This window comes from Balaenoptera acutorostrata, chromosome 20 (genome assembly GCF_949987535.1).
Source record: "Balaenoptera acutorostrata chromosome 20, mBalAcu1.1, whole genome shotgun sequence".
NCBI lineage: Eukaryota > Metazoa > Chordata > Mammalia > Artiodactyla > Balaenopteridae > Balaenoptera > Balaenoptera acutorostrata.
Window position 1 is genome coordinate 63,007,678 of NC_080083.1, and position 23,294 is coordinate 63,030,971.

A 23,294-nucleotide genomic window follows, 5' to 3' on the forward strand; every position below is an offset into this window, starting at 1 on the left:
CCAATTAGGTCTCAATGAGGCCACCTTTTATTATCCAAAAGTTTCCTTCTAGCGACAATATTTTCAAAGGTTTTCTCTACACAAATATTAAAGTAGTTTGAAAATAGACAATTATTTTCATGTAATGCCTTGCTCTCCTCCTCAAACAGGAGTTCAAGGTCTCCCTAACAGAAATTTCTGTGACTTTTCTCATGGAAAATGCTCAGGTGTTAAATATCTTGCGTATCATGCAACTAGGCATGATTCCAATTAGTCCTGAACCAAAGACAAAATGACAGTTTAATGAGCTTCAATTTGCCAGCTCTTTGAACATTTGATGATATCATCATTTTGCCAGTCATTTCTTGCACTCTGTCTTCAACCTCTCCATCCCCCAAAATTACCTCAAACATACAAATGAAGACATCAAGGATGTCTCTTAGGGAACCGAGTCAAAAACGTAAAAATGACTTTTCCAAGACATCAAGGAAGAAGAGTTATTCGTCCCGTATTTCCTCCCAGATAACTTCTGCCAACTTCCTCAGTAATTTCATTTAGGCAGAGGTGAGGAGAAGGAAGGGCAAAATGCTAAGGGCAAAGGGCTAAACGAAGGCATTTTTCCGTATGTCAACGGGAATGACATCCCTCATGTGGAATAGTGATTTATTGCTGGAGTATTTTATGTAAAAGAAAACCCTTCTGAAAGTTCTTCATTTTGGCCAAAATTACTCTAGAATTCAGCTCAAACTGCATCAACATAATTTGTTTTTGAGGATTCTAAAAGAAACACATTTTCTAATTGTTCTTTGTATTTCTGTCAAGAAAGTCTCCAGGTTTGAACTTACTAAACCACCTCGACCTCACTTCTAGAAGGTTTTGACTAGCTGTTGCCATGTGATAGGATTCTTACAAGGATTCCTTTAGGGAAAAAAATGCCAACATTGAAGTCTTTGAGCTTTAAAAAGTCACTCCATTAAAAGGAATGGATCATATGTAATATTCCAAATTAGTATGTGAATATAACAGACATTCATCTATAGTAAACCATTCACAACAAACCATATTTCACCAATACTAAATGCAAATTTCTAAGCAATATTTTATAAAGATTGGTAGGTCCCACTGACCTAAAAGCTTACTGGATTCTTACTCTGGACATATCTTCTTATTTCAGTAATAACGTGAAAACCAAAAGTGAACCCATTTCAAAAGCACATTCATTTTTCCATTCTACAAATTCTAAAATTTGTGGGAAGGAATTCTATTCCAAATAAAATATTAAGAAATGCATATCTCTTCAGAGTTTAATTGGTTTCAGAATAGAGACATAGCCATGGCTGTCACTTGGGAGAAAGACTGAAACTACTGGCTAAGACCTGACTTGGATTTACATCGCCTGAGTTATGAGTATCAGTGTTTAAATCTAGCAATGCATTAAGAATCCAAAATTGAAAACATAATGGAATTTATGCAGAATAAATGAAATTCAGAGACAATGAGCTCCTCCATAAGCAGGCGAATGGGCAGGGGGAAGTGGTCACGAGCGCCAGCTACACTACTAGCTATGTCACCTTGGGCAACTGACTGCACTTTCAGAATCTTTCCTCATTGATAAAATGGAAATACACACAAGTCATTTTCTGACCCAGGCAAGAAGGTCAAAACCATTTCCAAATAGGAAACTTAACCCTGATGGGGGACCGGAAGGGCTGGGTGAGGTAATGCGATGGAAGGGACTGAGCAGGGGAATTCAGCACCGCTCCAGAAGGCACTGCCGACTCAAAGCGGACTTGAGCAGCCCAGTTCAGTTACGCCTGGCCACACCGTCAAGGACAGCGACTCACTGAAAGAAACGCAAATTGAGATGAGAATCTCAGCCTGGGAACAAAGGTACCAGTGTCTCTCTCCCATGCCCGGCAGAGGTTCACACAACCCTCTCCCTTTTTTGCCATGTCCAAGTCTCTCCAAAAATCTAAAACCTTTCTTGGAAGAGGCTGTGAGATAAAGAGCACTGAATTAAGATTAAGAAGGCCTGGTTTGCTAGTTCTGTGACCTTGGGCAAGATAATGACCTTGGAACCACAGGTTCTTTATGTGTCAAATGAAAATAATTGGATGCAGTCATCTCTCGTGATGACTTAATCTGACAACATTATTGCTGGATACTCAGACACTCGATATGACTAAAGGCTTCTTATCTGTCGGAACACACTGTGTACACAGACTTGTGTTCCCTTGCAGTCTCCCGGTTTTCACCACTGCAGAGTGATCACATTATACCCTCCCCATTGTAAATATCCTCAGCATTTAATCATCAGGAACAACTTAATGTTCTTCAAAAACAATTTAAATATTTCTTTAAAAATCCATTAAGTATAATGAGAACATAGGACAGATTTTTAAAGCAATCATTAATGATTGATATGAAGTTGTTATTGCAAATGGAATACTTTATATGTTATTATTTGGAAGGCTTGTCTTGAAAAGGAATATTCTTTATCTAAAAGTGGACCACATGCCATAGAATGTGGTTTCCATGGTAACTGCCACATTTTAAAAATATGCACAGGACTAAAGATACATTGTATAATACTTCGATAAATGGATCACTCTTAGAGAAATCAATTTCCTTGTCTCAGCCTGTTTTTGTTTATTAAACTTAATATAATTTTTTCCACAACGAGGACCAAGTTGAATTATTTATAATAGTTTAATTATAGGTAGATATATGCTACTTTTGTGCTTGTAAGATGAAAATACTTACAGAATTTTAGAATTATTATGGAAAAAGAAAGCTGGTGACCTACCAAAAATGTAGACTTTACTTGAAAGGGCATCTTTCTCTATTTTCTCCTAATTAAGTACCTAACAAATAGTATTCTTCTACACCGTAATATATACAATAATATATTAATGCAAATATGTTATTAGTTCATATGTAATTCTATCGGACACATAACCATTGGATACTAATAAAGTGAGATCTTTGCATCAACGCATCTATTCAGAATATAAGAAGGATTTTTGTCCTATTTGGAAAATTCTGAATAACCTACGTTTTTCACATCAGAAAAAGAATATTTCCCCCACAGCCTTTTAAAAATGGCTTAGTTGGGAAAAATCTCTATTTGTATTTTAAACAAACACCAAAAGTTCTTGGGTTATCTTTTTTTTTTTTTTTTTAAACATCTTTATTGGAGTGTAACTGCTTTACATTGTTGTGTTAGTTTCTGCTGTATAACAAAGTGAATCAGCTATACATATACATATATCCCCATATCCCCTCCCTCTTGCTTCTCCCTCCCACCCTCCCTATCCCGCCCCTCTAGGTGGTCACAAAGCACCGAGCTGATCTCCCTGTGCTATGCAGCTGCTTCCCACTAGCTAGCTATTTTACATTTGGTAGTGTATATATGTCCATGCCACTCTCTCACTTCATCCCAGCTTATCCTTCCCCCTCCCTGTGTCCTCAAGTCCATTCTCTACGTCTGCGTCTTTATTCCTGTCCTGCCCCTAGGTTCTTCAGAACCATTTTTATTTTTATTTTTTTGATTCCATATATGTGTGTTAGCATACGGTATTTGTTTTTCTCTTTCTGACTTACTTCACTCTGTAGGACAGACTCTAGGTCCATCCACCTCACTACAAATAACTCAATTTCATTTCCTTTTATGGCTGAGTAATATTCCATTGTATATATGTGCCACATCTTCTTTATCCAGTCATCTGTCGATGGACACTTAGGTTGCTTCCATGACCTGGCTATTGTAAATAGTGCTGCAATGAACACTGTGGTACATGTATCTTTTTGAATCATGGTTTTCTCACGGTATATGCCCAGTAGTGGGATTGCTGGGTCATATGGTAGTTCTATTTTTAGTTTTTTAAGGAACCTCCATACTGTTCTCCATGGTGGCTGTATCAATTTACATTCCCACCAACAGTGCAAGAGGGTTTAGGGCGTTAACTTTTAAAGCACTTCCGATCTAAAGATGTTTTGTAAGGGTTTCTGGAAGAGTCATATAGTGATAATACAGAAATGTAGGCTTATGACTTAAAATATGCTTTCTTTTGATTCATAATATCCACTAAATTGGGTCTCCCAAAGCAACTGCATTTTTTGATGTTGAGGATAATGGCATTACCCATAAATTAAAATGAAAATTTGGCACATTAAAATAAACGTGCTAATTACATTTTGTGAAAGTACTTAAAGAATCCTAGGTTTTCCCACTGGATTTTATTCCCAAATGTTTTAACATATAGAGAACATCATCAATTATACTGGTCAGCACCTTTTACAATAAGCCCCATGTCGTATATTTCTCTCAGAATTGAGCGTTAGAAAAAAAATGAACTGGTATGATTTCTTACATTAGATATTTAGAATTACACAATTCATCATGTTTCACTCTTCACTGTGGCTTCTAGGCAAGCTCAGAGCTAAAACTTGTACTTAACTGGAGCATTTTCTTTAAAAGTATGGATTTTCTGATGCAGTTAATATCATTTATTGCTTAATTACTATTTTCAGTTATATCGCATCTGTATGTGTTTATCATAAAATGCTGCCTCAAATCCTTTTTGAAAGTGCTTGGAATATAAAGAAATCAAAATCAAACGTTTTCAACACAAAAAGTACTAGCCCCCCCAAAGCCCAAAGACCACGTATAGGTTCAACAATAGTGTTCAGAACATACATATTGTTAAATTCACCCTTTGAGTAATCTCTGAAGAATAATCACCCATACTTAATCCACTGCACACATGTACACACCCAGTTTATAAATGGACATTTAATCTTGTGCCCAGATTCCCAAATTCACGGAAAATAAAGTAATGTTATCAAGATATCGTTTTTATAATTGTCCTATCATAAATATCTTTTTTGGAGAACTTTTTTTTAAGTGGAAGAGAGAAAGAAGAGGGGCTCTAAAAATCCCACATTTTAGAATCGGCGATCGATGTAGCCTCTTACTGTGAGTCAGTACGGCAAAATCCAGATGATCTGTCTTTATTGTGCAAAACTGTTCATATTAGAATCATGATTCTCAGTTTAGGGACTCACGACAGGCATCAAGATGCCAGCGTTAGGCAAGACCCACCTCACTAGACACAAATTCCCAGTTAAATGTATTTTCAGACGCTGCCGATAACCCTGCCCGCTCTACCGACGGCGGTTCACGGTGGCTGCAGTGGCTCCTCTCACTGCTCAAGGCTTCTGAACCTCAACAGCTCACAGACAGCTGTCCCAGCATGGGGACACCACCTCTGGGGCGGATCACAGAGGTCCTCTGGAACAGTCTCTACAGGGCTCATACACACCATTCACTCCAGCAGCAAACATCAAAGATCAAGCAATCTCTGAGTGGTGCAGGGTCCTAAAAGCGCAACCAAGGGATCAAGGAATCTATGTTCTGTTTTCCTTCAAGTTCGAGGCGATAAACTGCAGAAATTCTTCCACTACATTTTGCAGTTCAAAAGCAAAACAAGAATTACATGAGGACTACCATGTTAGAAGAAGCTTTCCTAAGATGATCACAACAAAACTATAAATTTCCTTTATGTTAAAAAACATGATGGAATCAAGCAAATCATTCTCCAAAATAACTTCAATAAGAGGGATCTGGCAAATGAGAAATATTTGATAATGAGGTTGCGAATTTCCATATGTCTTGAAATCTACTGATCTGGATGCTTTTCCTTAAACATTATGACCTCAGGTACATACCAGACTGAACATCTTACATGAAGGCAGGAAAATTTAATGTGCGTTTTAGCAAATGTAAGTATCACAACATAAACTCTCCCATCGTTGAAAATCAAGGAATTATGGCAAAAATATAATGTATGCATGGAATAATTAGCTAAATGCACCAAATAAAAAGAGAAAAATGGTTAATTGTCCTTAGTTGTATTACTGTGTCTTATCGTTTCTCTATAAAACAGAAATTACTTGAGTAACAAAGCACCTGTAATAATTATATAGCATATTCACCAAAAGGGAGCTCCCAGTTGATATGATTCACCTTAAGGTAGGTGACTATACTTTATAACAATGGTTTTATTAGTATACGACATATTACATACTCGAAAGAAGCCAAAAGTAGATTTCTAGCATATTGCTTGCAATGAAGAATCTGACAGAAGAAAAGCAGCAAACAAAGCCATAGAATAGATATTGCACTGGTCCTCTTTTGCTTAAATATTCCAACTAGTCCTTTTTACAAAATGGCCTCCATTGCTAAACGGGAGCAGCCGGGCATGAACTGAAAATCAAATGTCTCCCTGGAACTCAAATAAAACATTACACAATCCAGTATTTAAGATACTTGTGTTTGTTCTGCATCAAACCACAAAACAGTGATTTTTAAAAAGCCTCTTCTATTTTTAAAAAAATATGTCACTTTGTTTTTTTTGAAATTTGTGAATGGAATTCAGAACCTAAAAGGTATTATGCATTAGATTATTTAGACCACAATCATGAAAAGACATATTTGGAAAATTTAGGACTTACCTGAGGAAACTGTGAATTAATAGCCCCAATAAATAGCCAAAAATAAATACAAGTTGTCAGCATTTTGGTATACACGATAAGATTTTTTAAAATATAACTTACTGATAAGAGTTTTTTAAAACTATGTTCTCTAAAAACAACTTAGTATAGCTTCTGCAGAAAATCATTTTCATTTTGATCAAGAATGCATTTAGCCTAAGTTTCCATTGCTTACTAGCATTCCCGGGACAGCAATTCCAATTGTTCCAAGAAAGACAGAAAATCTCAGAAATATAATCATATGCTACAGCATTTGAAGAGGTCAGATTAATACTTCAATTAGAAGAAATTCAATTAATAACTTCATTATACTCTCCCTGTGGCTTAATTATATGTAATAATTCTAAAATTTCCCTTTTGTTATCATTGGATGAACCGCACCCAATATATGGCAGATACGACATATGCAAAGTCACAAAGATTTCCTCTAAATTTGGCCTCTGTCTGTGTCAGCTTTCTACAACACCACGAAAATAGTTAGAAGTTGTATAAATTAATGTATTTAACTGTATCGATTATTCAATTCTACCATGCAAACAGATCCTACACTGATTCAGAACCCAAATATCTTCTCAAAGAAGACAATGGTAGGGCTTAACATCATCTTCGAAGGAGAATGTAAGTTTGAAAATATTCTTAACAAATTGTATGACTAACAATTAAAAGATCAGAATATATTTTATAAAGGCTCTAATGAGGTTGGTGGCAAAAATATAACACACGTTGATTTCACAGGAACCACCTGACTATTCTGGTACCAGGGCTACTACAATGACTACCTCTTTAATTAACAAACCCCCATAAAACAAATTTAAATAATTTTCCTAGAAATGCATGTGACTGACAAAAAAGCCTGTGCGTCCATCTTTATCCGAAGGTAAAACACAACCCAAGGTCAAATGAAGATGACCAACAGCCCTATTCTTTGCCTTACCGTCTCCCGCCTTCCACTCAAGACATAACATCTGTTTAATCAGCAGTACTTTTATGTTTAGATAATTATGAAATTGCTTAAACACATATTGTAACAAACAGACGGTCTATTTCGTTGTTTAAAAATTATGTTATTTGGGGAGGAAGGATAACCAGGAAGAAGCTCATGTGTGGTGTGGATAATATGGCTAGATTTCAATGGGGGAGAGGTATTTAGACCTAGCAGATGATACGGTTTTATTAGAAAAGAAAATTATCTTTTTATTGGTACCAATTGCTCTTCAATTTTCCTTTAATAAAATTTCACAGCAACCTCCTCGGGAGGAAACACTAAAGGCCTCTGATTATATATACCGTAAAGAATGTATTGCACCACAAAGAAACACACCCGATGAGATTTTTTTCCATCTGAAATTTATAAAGGTAATTTTCCATGCTGACAGTGCTCATTCCATCCCTAAGTTTGAAGAGTCAAATGCTGCCACAGCTGGGGGTTATTCTGCAAATGGCCTCCAGCAGGGACTGCAGGGGTGAGGCAGGAGGCGTGGCGTGCTCATGGGGGGTAGCCCTTCTCTTTATCAGTTACCATCTCAGTAACCTAATCAAATATAGAGCCCAAAGAAAAAAAGCAACACTAGGAAGGAAAAGCAAATATTAAAACAGCTGCCTGATTACCTACAGAGATTAAAACAAAAAGCAAGGAGCGAGGCTGATATATTTCCTGGGGATTTGCTAAGGCTGAGGGGAGGGGTAAGGGGCAGATACCTTAAAAAAAATCCATCATGAAAGGAACTGAGACAAGATTATAAAAAAGGGGCCAAGTTATAGCGCGCCATGGGATTTTTAATCTGGCTACCTGTGGTTTCTGTAGTAAAAGCTTTATTCATCCCCCAAAAGGGGGGGGTGGGGACAAAACAAAAAAATCACATTTATTTGTCAGTTTTGCAAATGATCAAACAGCGTGCATCAACAAGAATAATAAGAAAACATGAAACGCTGATGACTTTTTAAAAATAGGTCCCCGTTTTATCAAATATTATTGATAATTACCTGTGACTCTCGATTCTTGAACTCTTGGATTTGATTTTCGTGCTCCATATTGGCAGTGTGGAGCTGCTTCTCCAGGTCTCCAGTCTCCCGTGCATGGGCTCGGACTAGGCTCTCCTTCTCTGCGTTATGCTGCTGTAATAGGTGCGTCTTCTCCTGTGCGTGCTCCAGCTTCAGCTCTACTATCTGATTGGACAATGAGGACAGTTCATCAACAGAACATCCTTGTCGTCATGACAACTCATGGCCAGCTTAATTTTTCTCTAATTTGCCCAAGTTGAAAATTTTATTTTTTGCGTCATTATTACCTCACCCTTAAAATACTCTCATTTTCGGGGGGGGGTGGATTTTATCTAAACCTCCTAATATTCAAGACAGTTGGGCATATTCAGTAAATCCTTCTGCAATCTGTTGACACAAATGCCTGAAACACTGAAAAAAATTATGTCGAATGTTAGGTATTTCCTCCCCAAGAATTTGGGTATTACTGACCAGCAATGGTTATAAACGGTTAATAGTCAGTACGCTCTGCTTTTTGCTGAAATATATACAATGTAAAAAGCAGCAATTAAATCGGTCAGTTTTCTCTATGGTTTTCAAATAAAAGATCGAAGCTAAATACGCATCTGGATTATTGTACATACAGTTGTCTTTCTAAAAATAAAATGATAAATTTCAAAGCTCGATGATCTCGTTGTCAGCTGCGGTCTACCAACATAAACAGATGTTATGTGTTCCAGAGGGACACCTGCTGTGCTGCAGGCTTGCGCCATGATTTCATAAAAAGCATTCTATTCTCAGGATCCTTTCCCAGTCCACTCCACACTGGAGACTGTGACCTTGGCCAGTCTTAGCCTCTCCCTGCTAGACTGAATGGCAGCCCGAGACCGAGGGCCTGGGTGCCGCAGCTTTGATACTAATCCTCCCAGGCTGTGCACAATGGCACCCTACCTGGCCTGCACACTATAGCCAGCCAGGCTGTCTTTGAAGCAGGTGATGAATAGGGACTGCAGGAAGCCAGCTTCCCCAGTGAACTCCAGGCCACACAGCTGCTAAGAACAGTCACTTGGATTTTTCTTCAGTTTTGGTGGATTTCAGGGGGAAAAACTGCTGTTATCTAGAATACGTTGTGTTATTTTCGGCGTGAGAATCCATCTTCAAAAAAGCTAACAGTAGGAGCCTGCTCCAAATCGATCTTGTTTCGTGCAATGAATCACCAGGCTACCTTATCTTAAAGCTATAGCATTCATTTCTCCAGGCATGCATGCTGCACCACATTTCAGAAGTTATTTTCTCTGGAGATTTAAAACTCTCATCCTCTAATTGCAAATTAAGAATGAGAACACAGATTAAAATTGCTTTTAAATTTAGGTTTCAAAATGTTTTCTTATTGTGATTTTTCTTTGAGGGTGGGCAAGTCAACAATAAACTCCTGACCACTCATAAATTTACTACATTATTTAGAAGAAAGAAAAGTATACTAACTCTGGAATATACACACTTACTGGAACAAGATAGTATACAAAATAATATGGAAAATTTTATTTTGCATCTGAGAACAAAGACGCATTCTAGTGAATTTATGTCTGTTTAAAATTTAGGGATCTTTCTTGCATATTATTCTACTATAGGCAATATACAGAAAAAATGCATATAAATTTTCTCTTTATATACTATGCCAAGTAGAAAAGTTTTCTATGATTATTTAAAATAAGTGTGCGTGGTTTTCTCTGTGATTCACACAACTACAATGTCAATCCCAACAAAAAAGAGAATTTAAAATTTTATTGATATTACTGCATCATTTTCAGGCAGCCAAGTATATGAATTACTGAGTTAGGATATTTTTAGAACAGTCTTGGACACATTATTATTTCTACTCAGTGTTATACTATCAAGCATTATAATAATGAAATTATAAATTTTAGTAAAACATTTAAACATGTAGCACACTGAAAGGAAATAGAAAGAGGTAAAAAGTTCTACTGAGATCTGATTCTCAAAAGCCTCAAAAAAACTGGGAGAATGGTGTGATTTAAAATTGACAGAAAGCAAAATACTTTACAATACTCTAAGGAAAAGTAACCGATTGACCTATAATTAAGGCAGAAGAATTACAGAAGTTTTCCCCCAAGAAAAGACACAAGACCAGGACTGGCTGTGAGATCATTAGTAACAGCGCTGCCTTGGTCTAGGCTCTAGAACCAACACCCTTCCATAGAAACTCTGAGTTATCTGAGGAGTTCTGACACTTGGACCAGTGACCCTGCTTTCTGTCCATTCATTTTAAAAAGTCAGGAACAAATGAAATAGAGATAATGGCATTTGAAGCCTAAAGATAGATGTTCATAAATTAAACTATTAAAATAGTTTGCTATTTTGTCAGGGTCTGTTGCTCAGTGATCCCGGTTAATGAACAAATCTCAAGGTTGCCAGAGCCTTTTCAAATGAAATCGCTCAGCCCTGTCTGCTCAATCCAATGCTGTTTGGCCAACTTCTAGAGGTTACAAGCCCTTTCTAGTCTTTGCCTAGGTTTCCTCACTGTCAGCAATTTCAGGCAGGGGTGTCCTCTCCAGATTAATGGTAGGGTCCAGGAGAAAAACCCTAATGTTCTGGGAACATCTTGATGATGATATTCATAACCATATTCAATGCCATCATCAAGGTGGATCTGTGTTAAAATTCAACCTAGCCCCTTCCAGGTAGATAAATGTCCTTTACATGTGGGTGCTTCTCAACAGCAAACATGAAGTAGCATATTCTCTTTACCTTGAGCTACTAGATACTTTTAGTTGACCACAATAATGTGCAATGGAGCTAGTGGTTACCAGGAGGTGGTACGTCATGGAGAGTGTGGAGGATGGGAAAGCAGACAGCATCCGCAAGGGTGAATGATGAAGTGGTCAGTGGGGTCTCTAAGTCAAGGTGGTCCAGAGCCCATAATCTATGCTCCAGGGGAAAGAGGAGGCCCCATCACCAAGGAATTCTTAAGTAAGGCCAGGTAAAGAGCTCCCTGTAATGCAGGAGGGAAGGCTTTAAGCTCCCTAATCCAAAAGCATGGAGCTGTGGGCCAGGTAACTATGCTTGTAATGCCACTCGACTGGTGTGAAAGCAGACTGGCATTTCTCCCAGGACAAGGGGAGTGATTAGGCCTCACGTTCAAGCGCCTAGGAGCACCTGCCAGCCTTTGTGATGCTGGACTTGATAGCCTGCTGGTTGGGGCCTGCGTGAGAAAATGGCTTTATTGCCTAGAAGCTACTAGGTTGACTCACACGAAATTATCCAACAGGAGATGAATAAGGGCCCTGCCCCACCCACTATGCCACCCCAACACATTCTGACTTTGAGGTTCTGAGATCCCTGAAGGCACAGCCCTCCTCCCAGACCAGATCCTACCGCGTATGTCGATGGCCTCCTCCCTCCGCCTGAAGCTCCATGCATGTGTCCTGGGGTAGGAGCACACCCAGGCCCTGAGACGACAAGATGCGGGTGCTAGACAGCCAAGTCCCTGAGGGCCTTGGAATACACACGCTAAGTTCTCCTAACTGTTTTACAGCATAGCAAATATGGCCTGAACATGCCTTGATAATCTTATTTTTTGAAGTCATTACTTCTCCATACACAGTATATAGAAGATCAACGCATCCCAGTAATACTCCTCAAGGTCAGAAATTCCAAAACCAGAAGAGTAAATTATAGACGTAGCAGAATGCACCCAACACATAAAAAAGGAGGAATTGCAGTACAAAAATATTAACTGAAATAACCTCAAATGTAACCAGATGACAAAATCTATATTCTGCAAGCCCCATCATTCTGGAGGGGAGGAAAACATACCTTAAAAATCAGAAACAACTAGAGTGATAGGAGAACTTAGTAAGAACATGAGTGCAATGAAAGAAGAACTCAAAGACAAGAAGACAAAACAACAGAATTAACTAAGGATCAAATAACTTCATCACAAAATAAATTCTAAATTAGAAACAACGAGTTGAATAAACAGAGCTAAAAATGGAACCACTGATATAGACGAAAGACTGGAGATAATCACAGTCAAGGTCCATGAAGGACACAAAGAAAAGATAATATAGAGAGAAAGTGGAAAAAGAAAATCCGTGTGTGGGAAATTCCCTGGTGGTCCAGCGGTTAAGACTCTGCACTTCCAATGCAGGGACGCGGGTTCGACCCCTCATCAGGGAACTAAGACCCCACATGCCGCGCAGTGTAGCCAAAAAAAAAAAAAAAAAGAAAGAAAATCCGTGTATACACAGGTATGTTATCAGAAGACTTCCCTGAAATGAATGAAGAGTTAAATGCCTATATCAAAAAAGCAAACTGTATACCAAGAAAAACTGATTTAGACTGAGGAAAAGAATGGCTCAAGAATACTATAACTAAACTCAAACATGGAAAAACTCAAAGATTATAGAACCTAAACCACTCTTGGAAAAAAAATACTTGAGGACTAAATTTAGGCAACCAAGAAATGACTGACAAAGCTGTGTTAAGAGCAACCTTTGTGCCAAAAGGCAGTGGGTCAATGTGTGCAAGCTTCAGGGAAAGAGAGGAAGAGCAGAGACTTTCATGCCCAGCCGAACTATCCTTCAAAATAAGGGAACAAATGGTGACTCTCAAGCAGGCAGAAACACAGTGGATACGACAGCTACATGCCCTTCTGGGAAAAACGACTTGAAGAAATCTCAACAGTCAACAGATGAATCAAAATAAAGGACTCAGATATGAAAAAAAGTTCTGGTGGTGTACATATAATTGATTTAAACTTAAAAAGCTAACTATATGACTGTGAGAAGCATGGTTATGGAACAGAATATAAATGTTACAAAAATCAACAATGTATAAATAATACTATAACTGATAGAAGAAAGGTAGGGGTGGATGGAAGGAAGTGGAAGCATGTTACTTTTATCTTTTCATAACAGGGAGTAAAAACTGAACCATAAAATTCAAAAATGCCTCTAATCTCAATGTATTTGTAATCTTTATTTCTTAACTTTCTAAGAAATCATTTCTTGTATGGTAAAGAAACAATTTTCTAAACTTCAGAAATTCCTTCAGTTTCCCCTGCTTCTTTACTTTAACTGATTTCACATAAAATTAAATATTTTAGTAAAAGTGACAAATATAGCATGGTCCCATTTTTTAAAAACTGCTCTTGTCTATATCCCTATCTATCCTTCTACTACCTCACAGAAGTGTCTGGGATGATGACCATCTGAGATGAACAATAGTCATTTCTGGAAGATAAGATTTTGCTAGAATTTTTGCTTCCTTCGTCGTATGCATTTATCATGTCAAATGGCTACAGCTCCCTTTGGGGGGAATATTAACTTGTCACGTTGCAAGAGCCTTTATCAAGAGACATTGTCTCCCTTCAAGCACATGGATTCTGGGTCTGTGAACTTAAATCTGGAAACTTGAATCATGATTTTCCATTGAAGTGGAGAACTGTCTAAAGTTCACTTGCCAGCTCTTGACTTTCTTTCTTGATATTGTACAAGTATCACTCCCGTTGGTCTCTGTCTTATCCCTCAGAACTCCGTGCTTTATTCACTATCGCCACAGACCCCTGCAGGGCAAGACACCTTGGTGGCCACTCCCGCCATGCTGCCCACTGCAGCGGTCACTCCTACCATCCATCTGATGTTCAGGGCCCCACTGGCAGACCCCCAGCAGCCCACTGAAAGTCGGCCGCCCAGCTCCAGCGCAGCAGTGCCTACGGTGGGCCTGGCACACGGTGGAAGCCAGCCTGGAGCCGCTCAGTGGAATCAGGGGCCCATCACCATGCCTTCTTCAGCACCTCCTAGGCCCTCCCTGGGTGGAGGGTGTCTGGCCTAAAGTAACAAATTGCTCTAATATTCTCATTCTCCTGAGACTTCGACCTCGTCCTCAGCACTATGCCAAGGCAGTTCTGGCATCTCCACCTCGGATCAACATGGCTGGAGTAGTAGAGAAGACCACTACCTAGTAAAATCGCAAGCTTCGTTAACATGCTACATACTTAAAAAAAGCGATGAATGTCAGCTCAAAATTGTCAATAATTATATACGTTAGACTAATAACAGTTCAAAAGGCACTTTGATATAAAGTGCTAGCCATTGAAAGTCGAGGATTTTCTGTAGGGCTTGCCAGGTGACACTCCCACATCATCCCACATCCTACTCAAGGGATCCCTGTGAAAATTTTTGCTTCTTGGTTGTGAAATTCAGTACTACTTTTGTGTCGTTGATAAGACTCATTAAAATCCTCACTAAAAGGCAAGTGTATCACACCCTGTGTTTTTCCATTTAATGAAGTAGAGGACTTAACATCATCAGGCTATGCATCTGAGCAATTTTCCATTTGCATTTGCAAAACAGCACATTTGAAATGTCAAAATAAGTTACCAAATTCTCTAGAGCTCCAGAAATCTAGGTCCAGTGAGGCAGAGTCTACTGTAAAGATAGCACCGTTTCACTAGACTGATTCTTTACTAAAAGATGTTCAAATCTTTTCTTTATAAATTGCAGTTATATGATATAAAATGCGCTACTGGACATTACATTTCATGACCAATAAAGACTCCAAGCCTTTGGAGTCAGAGGAAAAAAACATTTTAGCACAGAAAATACTACAATATGGTCTGACTTTCTGAACATGTTAATAGAAACAGGCACCAAAAGAAACAGTAAAAAGTCAGCAGTGTGTCAAGAACAGAAATAGAACTTGTCACCTGTGGGGAGCCTTGCGGCTCCAGGATTCGGTATTTGCTACAACGAAATGAGCCATCCGCGAAAGCTGTCAATCAGCAATTCAGTTCAGCACACAAATTCTCTTCCTTTGAAAGTTTCACAGGACTGTGCTCACCGCTATGAGAGATACAGCGAGGCTCTGCCGGCCTGCACTGCTTCTTCACTCCTTTTCCTGAGAGTCAACCTGTACAGCCGGGGACCAACGCCCGCCGGAGCCCCAAGCTTGGCATGCGCTGAGGGCTGAGGGCTGGAGGCTGGAGGCTGGAGGCTGGAGGCTGGAGGCCCAGCAGAGATCATGAAGGAGGAAGGCCCAGCAGAGACCAGCCCATCCGTGCTGCCCGGGCAGGAAGCAAGTCCTGTTCTTGGCAGTTTTCTTTCCCAGTTAACACTTCAAAATACTTACCCCCCACCTGCAGGTGATGAGTGACAATAAGCACCTGGAGGGTTTAAAACTTTTTGAAAAATCAGCTACGATTTTCTGTGCTTTTATCTGGCAGACCTCACTTAAAACCCAGGAAGGAGCCAGAGAGTCGAATGTTTCAAGAAGATTTTTCTTCGTGGTTTAATGATCGTTTACTCAAGCCACTAAAATTGAGATAACTAAGAATATACCCTCTTAGGCAGAGTTCAACACTTTTGAAAAACACATGTCTTAATTGTATATTTTAATTTTAATTTATTTTACCTTATGTCCGTTTATCTAAAACACATTCAGTTCGTCTTAATCTAGTAGATCCCTGCTGTAGAATATGAAAAATAAAAACCATCAGAGTTTCCCAGTTAGTATAAAATTTAGAAGGACAAACAGATCAATCAGGTTATAAACTCCTCCACCATATGGACGAAGCCTTTATTGTCTTCATACTGTCCTCACACTGACTACAATGGAGCATAATTATTCAACGTTTTGCGTGGAATGAGTGGCATTCGGGAGCAAAAATCAAAAACTACAAGGTGAGCTGGCCCTCCGCAGATTCAAACAACTGAGGACCGAGGAAAAATTCCAGGAGGTTCCAAGAAGCAAAACTTGAATTTGCAGCGTTTCAGCAACTACTGACACAGCACTTACATTGCATTAGGTATTGTAAGTCATCTAGAGGTGCTGTAAAGCGCACGGCAGGATGTGCGCAGGTGATACACACACACGACGCCATTTTATAGGAGGGGCTTGAGCATCCGTGGATGTGGGTATCGGATCCCCTATGGAGACCGAGGGACTCCTGCAGTCAGAAGAGAACGACTTCATCTTCCTTATCACCAAACTGACTTGTCACCTGCACAGTCTCTGCCCTCCTCTGACTTGAATGCCTGGCTGGCCCTGTGGCCCAGGGAGTCCTTCCTTCTGTGCGCTGAAGCGTCTGCTCTCGCCAAATTAAGCCCGTCTCTCTCGCAGTGACCCCATCACTCTCTGCCTCATCAGCACTGTCTTCTCCCCTGGACCACGCTCATCAACACGGATGTCTTCACTGTATCCTTCCCCTGACCCTACATAACCCTCCAGAGACCACCCCACTTCTCCGCTCCCCTTTCTTTCGAAGTCCCTCCACGGGCTGCTCACACCCTGTTCTCTCCCTGCCCACATCACTCGGGTTTTGTTCCCACATTCTACCGAAACTGGACTTGTCAAGGTGGTAAAGACTTTCTTGCCAAACCCAGTGGTCAGCTGTCAGTCTCCATCTAACTTCCCGCCTCGGCGACACCTAAACAACAGGTTACTCACGTCCTCCTTCCTGAAACACTGGCTGCACATGGCGTACGGGAAATCACACCTCCTTGGTTTTTCCTTCTACCCACCAGCTGCTCCTTCTCAGGCGTTTTTGCTATTTCCTCCATCTCGTCCCCACGTCTAGCTGTCACTGCGTCCCTGGGCTCAGCCCTGGCACTTCTTTTCTTTTCTCTCTTGCGTGTCAGTGTCTGTCACCACCACTCACCTGGTGGCTCGGCGGGGAAGCTGGAGTCATGTTTGAGTCCCCTCTTTTCTTCACGCTCCATTTCCCTTTCATCCACAAGTCCTGCCTGCAGAGCACAGCCCAAGGTTGACCCCCCGCCCTGCACTGCCCCGCCCCGGTCCAGCCACGGTGACCTCTCGCCAGCCTCTGACTATCAGACTCCAGTCGCCTCCCAACCACCCTCCCTGCGTCCTCTGCCACCTCCTGTACAATCAGCACTCCACAAAGCTGCGAGAGGAATCTTTCTAAACACAAACCAGATCTTGGTCAAATGCTCCAGTGGCTTCCCGCCACTCGCAGAACAAAATCCAAGCTCCCAGCACAGTCGACAGGACTTGATAGGATCTGCCCCACCCCCGCTCACTCCATTCCAGCCATGTCCCTGCCTGTTCCCTCTGCCTGAAATCTCCTTTCCTAATCTCAGGTTCTGTAAGGTTTCTCCTTCACTTCATTCAGGTTTTAATTCAAGTATCACTTCTTTAGAGTCCTTCACTGACGACCTTCTCTAAAATAACGTCTTAAGATGAAATGACACCCTTCTGTAAAATAGCCCTTCACTCACAGACACCCTGTCCTGCTTGACTTCACAGCAGTGACCATGACCTTACGGAACAGTATATCCTAAGGCTGGGGGACTGTTGTTTCCTCCACCATCAGTACAGACTCTCCTGTGTTCACCCACATCCTTAGCGCCCAGAACAGTGTTCAGCACAAAGTAGTTGCTCAGTAAACATGAATTAAGTGATGAATGATTGCAAAGACGTGATTGGACCTTAGATTTTTAAGGAACCTGGAGAGTGGGATCATCGCTTAGCCATATCACTGTCTAGGAAACATTTTTTAAAATGAAGTATCCCTAAAACAAATCATCTCTGCTTCATATTATAGTCACTGAGAAAAACTATGTTCATCTTTGCCCTTTTCATTCCCACTCTAGGTAAAGGTGCCACTTGTTTGAACCTTGATGAGAAAACATTCAAGCCAAGAAAAAGAAAAAAAAAAAGGAAGAAGAGGCCCTGCCTTAAGTACTTTTCACCAAGTATCACTGCACATTCTACGAACCCAGGCTCCCAAAACTTGGCCTGGACTACAGGCCCGGGCTCCGTAGCTTCATAGTCTGGATCTCTCATTCTGGACCCTAAGACACCAGGAACCTGGCTCTGCCTGCTGCCTGTAAGACCCACCTGTGCCCTGTAGCACGGCTGCACGCCCTGGATCAGGCAGTTACGGAAAGAAAGAATTTGAAAGACTTAGTGCATCATTGGATCAGGGATTGAATTTGTCTTGATCACCACCAAGGAGTCCAGTGACTGCAGTTGAGGCTCAAAAATGATTACGAACTGAAAAAGGAAAGGCAAGCAAAAAAGACTTTTAAAAAGAGTGTGATAAGGTGAGCAAGAAGAATAAGGCAAAGAGAATAACAGAGGCGTACTAGATGCAGAAATGAATAAATCATGCGAAAATCCATTTTGAAGAAGTTTTAGGGAGGCTCACAGATTCATGGTCATCCACCTCATCTGGGACCTCAGTACCAAAAAGAAATTTTACCAAGTTGTTCTAGTCTTATCAGTCACGCCATCACCAAAATACTTTCAAACAACCCCCACTTCCGTCAGCTCTCCTGTCCACGTGCTTCCTTCAGTGTCAGCAAATGATCTTCCCTCTTGTTTCACAGAGAAAACCCTCAGGAATAAGAACGTCCTCATTTTCCCACTGCAGATCGACAGGCTTCTGTGCCGCGTCCACCCCTCCCCTTACAGCTGAGGCCTTGGCCTGTCCTCCCAGGCCAGCCACCCCGCCTGCGCTGGGAGCCGGTACCCTGTCTCCTCTCTCTTGCTTTCTGCCATGTCCTTTCCCAGTGTAGACTGAATGGTCTAGTTTAAAAGAGGTCCATGTCTTCAGGCTATACTACCTAAAAAATCTAGAAAACTAAAAACTAAAATACTTACAGAGAAAAAACTGGGAATTGCACACTATCTGCTTTTTAAATATCTCAACTGCCCTTAAAATTTCCCAGTTGCTTATCTTGTACAATTTCTGACTTGTCTTTGCTAGTAAAATATTTTGTTTCAAATAACGGTACTGTGTAAGGATTTGGCCCTTCAGTGATTTTTATCATCATCAACAATAAGTATTTATTCTTTCTGGAGAATTTGACCACTTGTTTATCTGTTGAACTACATTTCCCTTTAAAGGCTTTGTAGTGAAAAGAGAAGATATAAAATATAAGATTGAAGAATGATATGATGGGATTGCCAAAAAAAATCTCCATAGTTCAGGAAATCCTAGCATGCCTGCTTTGTTGTTTGTTTCCAACTTGAATGAGGTTTGTGAAAAGACAATTAGAATTGTCTTTTTGTTCCAATGGGTTATACAGGAAAGAAACAGGAAATCTTGATGAAAGCTTGGGCTTTACAGGATATTTGTGTGAGTGTTTATCCCATGTGTTTGATGTTTTTCTCTCCACATCTGCACGCTTTATGCCTGCATTTTGGCTAAAATATTTTAAAATACCACTTTGCTTTTTTCACTTCATTACAGTTCCTGGCATGATGCTTTCTGAATGGGAGTGGCTCACAAATTGCACTGAATAAGGAAATTGAGGCCCAGAAGGCACAAGTCATTCATTTCCTCTGGATGTGAGTTCCCTCATTATAAAATGTGAGGATTGGACCGGATAAGTGCTTCTAAAACTTTTCCACCAAAGCACCCCTCACAGCAGTGAGAATGAATAATATCCCCCTGGGGGATCTGAGGGCATAGCCTGAAGCAGCCTCTGCAAACTGGAAGTCTCTTTGAAATGTCCTATTTTATCTTTAAAATTCATGAGAATTTTGCATTTTACAAAACAGGAAAAGTCTATGTTTGTTTTAAAATGAATGTTACCTCAATAGTAAAACCACTTTGCTTTCCCACAAAGTAATCAAGTGAATCCAACACTCCAGGAAACAGGCATCAGGGCCCTGCACCCCAGCGCTCATGCGCTGCCCCAGGGGCCGCCTTCCCCGGTTTGAGAAGCAAGGGCCTGGTGAACGGCATGTAAATCCCCTTCCAGGGTGAAACGCTATACCCGTAGCATTTAGGATTTGTGGACTCCTAAGCAAAGACAAGACAATAGAAAAGTTGTCACCCTCGCACTTGAGTGGCAGGTAGAGAAGGCAGGTATGGACAGGTGTGTAAGTAAGTTGGAGACGCCTACGGCTGTCAAGAGGCACACGGGGCCGGGCGGGAGGCTGGGGGCGAATCAACGAAGGCGCAGGTCACAGAACGTCGGATCTGGGAGGGGCATCCAGACATCACCTCAACACGCTCAGGTGGGCAACTTACTTTGTCACGAGACGAACCACTGCACATTTGAATAATTCTTTAGGAAAGAACCACCTCGAAATGACCCAAAATGTTCCACACCCAGAGGCTCAATTTCTGCCCCCTGGAGCCCCCTGGGGGTCCATTAGAGTGAAGTTAAGAGCATGGCTCACGTTCACGTCTGATCTCATCACCTATTAACTGTGCGGCACCTTCGGCCAGTGACTTAACTGGAGGTGCTCAGTTTCTACAACTGGAGATGGAATAATAAACAGCGGCACTGCCTCGCGAGATGACTGTGAGGACGGGAAGTGGCTGAAGTCACCTAAAGCAGGTGGAAACGGTACCCGGCTCAGAGTACGACCTCCTGACTGTTGGCTATTACGACTGTTATTACACAAACCAATCATAAAATTTCCTCTATTCCAGACCTTGGAGTTAAAGATAGGTATGCAACCCTCCTCAGTCTCGTCTTCTCTTGGCAAACACCCTTATTCCTTGATATATTCCCTCTGACCTAGACCCAAATGTTCCCGTATTCTGGAAACTCTGCTTTGAACATGTTTGAGTTTGTCGGCGTCCTACTTAAAATGTGGTGACCAGAACTGACTTACTCCTCATACGACCTGATGGGAAAACAGTACAAGGAGACGGTATCTTTTACCCTCCAGGATCCATCGCCCCAGGGGCTTCTTCCTGTCTTGCTTGTCACCCCCCACCTAGACAACCTTACGTCTCCCCCACCTCATACTTTCTGCGGATGATTTTCTGAACCAAAGCATGGAATTTTATATTCAATCCCAATAAACTTAATCTTCTTAATTTCATCTGTTTAAAGCTTCAGAAAACTGATTTTCATATCCCACATGTTAGCTACTCCTCTGAACTCTAAGGAAGCAGGAAACTAACCTCTTATATCATTACCCAGTGTGACACATAGAAATCTCACTTAGGGTGACAATCGTCATTCAGAGATGGCCCTTTGAACTATCCCTTAACCCCATAAATGAACCAATGGCTAAACCATATTTCCTATTCGGCCTTCAAGAAGGACTTTGTCAGACGGCTCAGTGAAGTCCAAATCTATCACATCTATTCCTCTTTCCTTATCTACCAGCCTGGCCAGTCTGCCCAAAGAAGGGAATAAGCTCAGTTTAATCGGCTTCCCTTTCAGTGAACTCGCTCGAGCTGGCTCGTAGGGACCTGCTACCATATGCCTATCTTTTCTCATGATAAGCTTTCACAATAAAAACCTCAACAATTTGGAGTGGTCGGGGCAATGCTGTTCCAGTTAATAGAATTTTCTGCTTAAAAAAAAAGAGGTTTTAAAAAGTTTGTATATTATCACATCAAAAAAGATTCTCCTAAAACCTACTAGCTCATATTCCTGCTTTTGTCTTTCCTTTCCAAGTTACTGCCTGGGATCTTCACTCTCTGCACGGATTCTAGTGAACAGGCCTACAGACACAGGAAGAATAAAAGCAGGTGAACTCTGCACTGACCTCAGAGACCTTTGTGTGGTTTCTAAAAAATTCCTATTATACGCTTGTATAACATTTATATCATTTCTCTCTTTCTCATGAAAATGAAATACAGAAAAATTGATGCAATAGTGTATGGCTTCCATTAATAGTATGAATTCTTTAAAGAATCAATTTTCCTTATTAAGTATTTTTGATCAAGACTTAAAAGCCAAAAGTTTGGTACAGTTTTAAATCTATCACTCAGAGAAAAGCCTATGAAGCTTAACATTCCTTCAAACGAGTTTATATAAATTTACTTTTACACTAAAAAAGTGACTGTCATGTTACAAAGACACTATCACAATGTGGAAAGTAGAGCATGTGAGAAAAGAATCAACCATGATTCCACCATCTGAAAAATAATTATTCCACCATCTGAAAAATAATTAACATCATTGTCTGAATATTTCTGTCTGATTTTCAAGGTTAAGGATAATTGGCCAGAAGAGGTAAACAAACTTTATGACTCTTGGTAGATACTGCCAAAGTCCTTTGGGCTACATTAATTTATAACGCCACTAGCAATATATGAAAGTACCAGTTTTACTAAACTTTGGCCAGCTTTAGATGGTACATCACTATTCTAATTTGCATTTTTCTTAATACCAAGGCTGAAGATGTTTCTACATGGTCGTTTACTCAATTTATTTCTTATATGTTTCTTTTCCTTTGCCAGGTCATTTATTGGAGCATTAATGATTTTGCTAAAATTTATGCTAATTACTTTATATGCTAATTATTTTTATTGGTTATACATTTATTAATTTGACAAAGGGAATCACTCTTTGTCTACGATATTTGTGGCAAATATTATTTCTTTAACTTAAAATAATTTATATTTAGTCAAATGTTCATTTTCCTCAGTGGTTTTACTTGTTACATCCAACTTTAAAAAGTGAGAGCTGTGCCAAAATGATCACAGAATAAATGCAGATCAGGCCCTGAAGTGACCTGGCCACACTCGGTTATAAACTTGTCATCCACACGGGTATCATCAAAATGAAAACAGAACTTTAAAAACGCTCAGAGAACTTCTCAACCCCTTACACACACTCACCCTGCCATACAATAGCTTCTGATGAGCATAGGTGTCCTAGAAAGAGTTTAAAACTTGGTTTTCTTCTCTCCCCTGTTCCTTCATCAGTTTACATGGAGAAACTGACATTTTTCTTGTTTTTATTAGTGCTTCTATACAGCTTTTAATCCAAAAGTCACCTCGGTTATACACTGTATCTTGTTAACAAGCCCTGGTT

At 40.3% G+C, this 23,294-nt stretch overlaps 1 protein-coding gene across 14 annotated transcripts in view; it reads right to left on the minus strand.

Moving 5' to 3' along the window:
• CEP112 (centrosomal protein 112) overlaps positions 1–23,294 on the minus strand; it is a 417,120-nt gene that overhangs the window by 206,198 nt on the left and 187,628 nt on the right. For all 14 annotated transcript variants that reach the window (XM_057536338.1, XM_057536336.1, XM_057536335.1 and 11 more), the window contains one exon: positions 8,518–8,700. In XM_057536338.1, the coding sequence (XP_057392321.1) occupies positions 8,518–8,700 (183 nt within the window). The remainder of the gene's footprint in view (positions 1–8,517; positions 8,701–23,294) is intronic.